The 7,477-nt window shown below is 51.3% G+C and overlaps 1 protein-coding gene across 2 annotated transcripts; it reads right to left on the bottom strand.

Moving 5' to 3' along the window:
- Window positions 1-2,142: 2,142 nt before the first annotated feature.
- Zbtb45 (zinc finger and BTB domain containing 45) lies at window positions 2,143-6,641 on the bottom strand. Of its 2 annotated transcripts, none has more exons than XM_076927518.1 (3): window positions 6,305-6,641; window positions 3,464-4,784; window positions 2,143-2,850 (listed from the first exon to the last, which is right to left on the bottom strand). In XM_076927518.1, the coding sequence occupies exons 2-3, from the start codon at window positions 4,782-4,784 to the stop codon at window positions 2,594-2,596; spliced, it is 1,578 nt and encodes a 525-aa protein (XP_076783633.1). In that variant the 5' UTR covers window positions 6,305-6,641; the 3' UTR covers window positions 2,143-2,593. The 2 variants fall into 2 exon arrangements, with proteins under 2 accessions (XP_076783633.1, XP_076783632.1); XM_076927517.1 differs by having other exon boundaries at window positions 6,389-6,636.
- Window positions 6,642-7,477: the final 836 nt, after the last annotated feature.

Raw genomic sequence — 7,477 nt, 5'->3', positions numbered from 1 at the left:
GTTCAACTCCTGAGGCTGTTCTGTATCTCTGATCTATCAATAGTGGCTTGATTGCAATACAAAACAATTTTTGTTTACTGTTTTGAGTTGTGCTGGATCTAGATAGACTCCACAACATTTGTTGCATTGGCTGGGAAATCCCGGATTTATTCAAGACCTCCAGAGGTAAGCCTGTTTCTGGTTCTGTTTAGAGCACCACTGGCTGACTCACTGAAGGAGGCTGGAGGCAGTACTGCTTTCAGAGTCTGAGAGGATTGAGGGACACCTCATCTGCCTCCTGGGCCCCTTTGGTAGGGCATCTGGTATGGGTCCTGCTGCTGGGACATCTTGTTCTCTTCCACCTCTTCATCCAGTGTATTGGCTATCCTGAGCATGCAGGGTTTGTCCATGTCTGTCAGTTTGTGTCTGTAGTTTGTTTCATTTCATTGTTGCTCTTGTGTTTCATATTCAGAGAAATGGGTCAAACTTCATCTGTCATCCACCCCTTTACTTAGTCTTAACTCATTCCATGCTGTTACTACCATAGCAAGACCAGAACAGTGAAATAATGTGGTTGCAGAAGGCAGTGCTTGGGCTGGTGGGCAGCTTTCTCCAGTAGGGAAGCCAGCAGCTCATTCCACTACAGGTCTGCTGTGCCCACGAGAATTGGATTAAGCAGGTAGCTAGTTGCTCCTCCCTTGAAATTACAGCTGGGGGAGGTCAGGAAAGTTTTGTCTGTCTGTTTTAAACCTATAAATGTTCTGGCTACTGCATACTTGTTTCTGACTGGTCTTAAATGAGTGAGTTTACTATGGTCTGTGTGTCATGGTTATGTATTTTTGGTTTGTAAATTATTGGGTAGGGTTAAAAGTCTGTAACATCAGTAACAAAACGTTTAAGATTATATAATTCGGGTTGGAGAGATGGCTCAGAGGTTAAGAGCACTGACTACTCTTCCAGGCAACCACATGGTGTCTCACAGCTATCTGTAATGGGATCTGATGCCCTCTTCTGATGTAGGCATAATTCCTGTCCTGTCTTAAAAACCAGGTTTATATTTGTTTAATGAGGTATTAAAGCTGTATTCATATACAAGAACATATTTTACTGGCAGCCAGACTTTGTAACATAAGGGTAATGCACTTGGTATTGATTTTAGAGACACTAATTGTTTACACTGTTAAAACTAGGTTTTGCCTTCTACAAATTATGACTGTGCTCTTTGGTCTTCTACATAATTCTACAAATTATGATCTTGAAACCAAAAGAGTACTTTATTTTGATATTGCAAAAATGCACAATTAAGGCTTAAAAGCTGTGCAACACTCTGGCTGAGGGTGGGACGGGAGTCTGCATTCCTGACCTATCAGTAGCTGATGGATTACACTTTTGTTTTGACTTGCTATTTGAGTTGTGCTGAATCTAAGCAGATTTCATAACGTTGGGACTCAGAAACTGAGCAATGCTTTTGATACCCAGCCACAGAGGAACTCTATGGGCCCAGAAGACACAGGTAGAGCTGGGGCCTGGCCTTGCAGGCTAGAGCCCTTCTTTCCCTGGCACCAGATCCTTACAGTGAGGTACAGATGCATAAGATATGAGAAGGAGACAGGGAGGATGATGCCTCTCTGAGCTGATACTAACACTGATTTCTTTGACATTAGATCACTAGATTATTCAATTGGCAAGTTGGGTCCTAGCCATTTTTGCTTCCCACTCACCTGATACAGCCATCCAGTTCACTCTGGGTTCTCTAGTACTTAGTGCTTAACATCCAGGGTTCAAATGCCCTCAAAGCAGCCTGGCCCCCAAAGAACCCTCCTAAGCATCTCACAGGTAAGTGTCCAATATTCATGTCCGTCAAAATGGGGGAGGTGGAATCTTAAATCTAAAGGGTTTCTGGCTGAAAGGGGGCTCCATTTCTGCATTGTAGAAATGTAGCAGCCAACATTGGGACTGGGACTCCCCTGCCCACAGGGCTGAACACTTCAGGACTGTTATATATGCAGCCTATCTACCCACATAAATTCCAAAATACAAGACTAGGGTATCAAACCAAATTGTGCCTACCTGCTCAGGAAATCTCAGAGCACTGCAAAAGTGTGAGTCAGGGACACAGGGACCAAGCCCCAACCCCACAGCCCAGAAAGCCTACGAGGCATGTACTGGCCCAATGTACTTTATTAGATTGGAATTCTAAAGTCCCAAGGTAGGTCCATCTGGGCCTCCATAGGTGCCTAATGAGGGAAGGGTGGCCCCAGACTGGGGGTGAGGTCAGAGAATTCTAGCCCAGCACAGGGGCAGAGGACAACTCTAGACACCATACCTGGCAGGGGTTGGGTCACAAATCCAGCATCAGGTTCCAAGAATGTGTTTGCCCAGCTCAACCTGGAAATGGTCTCTGAGCTGGGAGGGGCCCTGATCATCTCGCTGTCCCATCGAGAGAAGCTAAGCAAGTGTAGGAGAGAAATAGGGTTCTGGGTCCCAAGTCCACAGGGAAAACAGGGTCCGAGTGGGGAAGGGAAAGGGTCTGTACTCCAGAGCCTTCTTGGTGGAATGGACCTAGTCCAAGGCGTCTGACTATACCAGCCAGATGTGTGAAGCTGGCTCCCAATCAAGGTGCAGGGTGAGCTGCCAGGTGTCTCTCCAGCAGTGCTCGGTGTGAGAAAACTTTGCCACAGGCCGGGCAGGGTGCTCGTTCAGGCCTATGTGTACGCATGTGCACGTTGAGTGAGCTCTTCTGAGTGAAGCGCTTGGCACACACTGCACATTGGAAGGCTCGCACACCAGTGTGTGTGACCATATGTTTGAGCAGGTAGTCTCGTAGAGAGAAGGATCGCCAACACACAGCACACTGATGTGGCTTCTCTCCTACAGAAGACAAAGCAAACCACATGTTAGTCTGGCTTGATCTCCCTGGAGCCTGTCCTGTAGGGACTTCTCTATTCTCCCCTCCTGGGTCAGGTCAGGACCCTTTTGCTTGTTAAGGAAACCACGCTGGAATCCTGCTCTGCAGGGAATCCCCCTCTTGCACCCGCATCACCATTTAACTATGCCATTGTCTACCAGGGACCCTTAAAGAAGAACCCTGTCTGGAACGGCACCCACTGCCCGTTTGGGCTACACACACAGATCTTGCCCAACCTCAAGGACTCTTCTTCCCCAACTCAGAGAAATAGTCCTATATTCCTTCACCTCAAGGCTCTTCCCGTAGCTCCTAGAGCAGAAACTGGCCACCCACACTTCCTTTAATCTGGCCACCCCAGGCTGAGTCTAGCTTTCCAAAGGCCTTGAAGGCTTTTTTAGAAAGGCAGGCTCTCACTTCCCAATCGACCCCTTCACAGAAAGAAGCCAAACCTCTAGGTTTTTAGGGTTAACACAAAACAAAGCTTCTCCAGTGCCTAATCCCACCCAGGAACCAAATCTCCAATGATTAAAGATCTTGAAAATCTGTGCAAGTAAAGCGATTTCTTTTCCCACTCACCAGAGTGGATGAACATGTGCTTGGTGTAGTTTTTCCGCGAGCTGAACGTCTTGCGGCAGTGGCTACACTCATAGGCCGGTTGCTCAGCACTTGAGGCACCAGGGGCGCGCACAGGAGTGCCTGAGATGGCTGTAGCCTGAGCAGCAGGAGCAGCAGGCAAAGCCTGCGTTTCTGCCAGCTGAGCACTGGGGGCTGCATCTGGCTGGAGGGTGGGGTAGAAGGTGGGCGGGGGTGCAGGGGCTGGCCCAGATGGAGTAGGAGGTGTTGGCGCTGGGGGACCCGGAGCACCCAAGTGAAAGGGAAAGAGAGCCACGGGGGGACCAGGGGTCTTCACACCGGTTGGGCGAGGCCCAGCCAGGGCACAGTCAGGTGGAGCAGACGTTTCCACCGGACAACCTTCTGGACCTCCGCTGCCTTCCTCATGCCAAGCAGACACATAACTATCTGGGAACACATCTTCAGTGACCCCAGTACCCCGAAGGAACTCTCTCCCGGCACCACTATAATCAGTGATGCTAGTGGATGCAGGAGGATCCTCTCGCGCGCTGTCAGCTGCAGCGGTGAGGAAGCCCCCTGCACAGTCGGGGAAGGCAGGAGGAGCCTGGCCCTCACCTGGGCCACCGGCGCCACTACCGCCGCCGCCTTCACCTTCTTCAGCGTCGGTTTCTTCATCCGTCTCCTCGTCTTCATCCTCTTCACCTCTATCTTCAGGGGCCGCAGTCAGCGCCGGCTCTGCATCAGGCCCCTCGGCCTTGATGGGTGCTGAGGGTGCAGGTAGCTGAAGACGCGCCGGCTGGCGCTGCTTGCGGCTGTGCGCAGCGTTGGGATGGCCTGGGGGGCGGGCGGCCAGCAAGTGGCGCAGACGGTGGCGCAGCTGCGCGGGTGCGAGTGGAGGGGGCACAGGTGGTGGTGGCAGAGGCGCAGGCGCCGGGGTGTTGGGGACACGGGCACGAGCGATGATCTGTGTGCACTCGTCAATGACGGTCTGGATGCGAAGCACCGATGCTGCAGTGAGTACCTGCAGGGCTTCGCCCTGTGCCACCACCAACGAGCCGCTGTACAAGAACTCAACCAGCTGGCGCACGGTTTGCGCAGGCACCACTGGTGGCACACGAATCTCCGAATGGCCAAGCAGCAACTTATCCTGAAAGAAGGGTGAGCCCGCAGCCAGCACACAGCGATGAGCACGCAGAGAAGCCTCACGGATACGCACGGTCACATCGCAGAAGTGACCGCCTAGTCTCTGCCCATTGAGAGTCTCTAGTAGTGAGCGTGAAAAGTTCTGTAGGTGGATGTGGTGCACGGCCTCTGTGGCCGCCATCTGCAAGATGAGGAGACAGTGGGGGTGGCTTTTTTTTCTTGTCTACCTTAGTCAGATTTCCTTATCCTAGCATCACTAAGGCACCAAGCAGATCTATGACTTCCTCAAGAACCAGGTTCCATTAACAAGTGTTACGTGGAGGTTTTCAGAAGGGTGGAGGTGAACTTGCCTTCTGGCAGAATGATTTGGAAGCACCTCTTCAGGCTAAGTATCTGTGCCCGTCATACCCAAGCAAGGCCTTTGCAACCCTGTCTTTTCTTTACATCACCTAAGAGGTGCTCACTTTGGGCTTTGAAACTGCAGAAGGGATGTAAAAGGCCATCAAGCTCAAACTCAGTGTAGTTTAGCAATCCCCATACTTCTTACGAACCTGAGACTACCTCATACTGAGCAACTGGGATGGAAATGGGAACATATTCTTCTGTCACACACACACCTAACCCCCCTCCCACCCCCCGCAAAGAAGCTGGGAATCAGATTTGTCAGTTAACCCATCAAGCAGATAACTCCAGGTCTCTAGGCCTGTTTCTTTATTCAGCAAAAAAAAAAAGGGGGTGTTTCCTTGAATCAGATTGCATACACTGCTCTAAGGGAAGAGAATTAAGATACAGGATACGCCCTGACATCTGACCACTGTCCACCAGCCTGTCTCTCTAGGGCCATGGCCCCAGAGCAGGGCCCCATTAAATCCTAGCCCTTACAAAGGGACTACTGAGATCTCAGACTCAAGTTTCTAGATCCTTAACACAAAAACATCCTTCCCGCCTGGCAGTGGTGGCGCACGCCTTTAATCCCAGCACTTGGAAGGCAGAGGCAGGTGGATTTGAGTTCGAGGCCAGCCTGGTCTACAGAGTGAGTTCCAGGACAGCCAGGGCTACACAGAGAAACCCTGTCTCGAAAAACCAAAACCAAAACAAACAACAACAACAACCCCCCCCCCAAAAAAAAAAACCAAAATAAAATAAAATAAAATCCTTCCCTCTGGCTCGGCCAGATTCCTCCCTTTGTCTCAGAGTATTGTATACATTGTGCCAGTTACCACTGCCTGGGCTGCTGGAAGTCACCATACAGGTCCCTTCCACACCCCCACCCCCAGGCCTTTCCCTCACGCGGCAGCCAGAGGGAGCCTGTGAACCTACTTTATCAGGGACCTCAATGACGATGAATTAATTCTTCAAACGGACCAAGGCTTTGAACCTGCGTCTGCCAAGCGCCCTCCTTTTCCAAATAATGTGCCAACCCATAACTCCTCCTTAAACCCACCCTCACCCTATTTCCCGGGCGCCTGGACTCCTCGGATGCAGCAAGCATCCTGGACGCCCCAGGACAAAGGCACACTCTCTCCACCGCAACTCCCTCATCCGTGTCATGCACCTTGCTCCATTAACCTGTATCATGCCCACTCTATGCCAGAGCCTCCTTCAGGCCCGTTATGTCGGCCCCCACTTTCCCGCCTCCGCACCCTTGCCCGCACCCTGCCCCGATCCTGCAGCGCCCTCTTGCGTTCGCAACGTGCACACCTATCCTCACGCGGGCATCCCTTTCCTGACACGCCCCAGCCTCTTCTGTGACTCTGAGGCAGGGGGATGCCAGCTCGACCCTACCTCCGACTCCTCAGGCACCAGGCCCTGCGGTGGCTGCCTCCTGCTTGTCAACTTGAAGGCCGCACTTCCGGGCCCCGAAGCGGAACCGATAGCCGCGGCGCAGGCGGAACGATAGTCGTGAGCACGTTTCCGGTGTTCCTCTTAAGAATAGACCGTCGTTGAGCAGAACTTCCGGTCTGGTCTACGCCAGAACCAAATCGCAGAAGCTGCGGATGGTAGAGCTAGGGATCAGTAGGCTGGAGCACGCTTCCAGCGTCTCCAGGCCGTCCGAGTGAGCTGTCAATCAATCCTCCGGCCACGCCCTCAGGACTCTGAGCGGGTCTGGAGAGGGCGCTGGGATCCGCAGGCGGAAGGCTTGGAACTGTTCTGGTGGCTTTTCTCCTACACGGGAGAGGAAGTTTCTCTTGAGTTGCTTATGCTCCCACCCCAGATGAAGAAGCTTTTTTTTTTTTTTTTTTTTTTTTTGATGAAGAAGCTTTTGCAGAGCTTCTCTGCAGACCTCTAAGGAACACAGGCAGGTCCACCTTCCCAAGGAAACATCCTCATTCGGTGCTCCCACCTCACCCCACCCAGAGCAGGAATTTACTGCTCTATAAATGAATGGTTGAAGAACCACAGCTTGGCCACAGATCAGAATAGGACAGAATGTAGGGCATGAAGTGGGGTCGAAAGTAGTCAGGTACCAAGCGGCTGGAACTAAGTGCCTAGCCAGAGAGTCATTCAAAAGGGGTTCCTAAGCAGTCCTTTTGTTGTTCAAGTCACCCATGAACCAAACCTATCAAGTGGTGGGTTGGCCTTCCCTTCCCCTTTATTCTTGGGGCAATCAATCAGCCACCATTTAAGGCCAAGTACTAGTAAGTAAGGCTGGGGAGAGGCATAGAGCCCTGGGTCTCTGTGTAAGTGGTACTGGAGTCTAGTGTGTGGTGCCTCAGGAGGAAGATATCAGGATGTTTTGTTCTCCATCCCGGAGCCATGCTGGATAGCTGTGTTGTAAATGTGTTTGACAGTCTGCTGAAGTGTGAGCCAGGTGAATCTTTTTTTTTTTTTTTTTTAATGTGAAAAATCTTTATTGGATATTTTATTTACATT

The sequence above is a fragment of the Arvicanthis niloticus genome, chromosome 30 (assembly GCF_011762505.2).
Source record: "Arvicanthis niloticus isolate mArvNil1 chromosome 30, mArvNil1.pat.X, whole genome shotgun sequence".
NCBI lineage: Eukaryota > Metazoa > Chordata > Mammalia > Rodentia > Muridae > Arvicanthis > Arvicanthis niloticus.
This window is presented reverse-complemented; position numbering and strand designations above follow the sequence as displayed.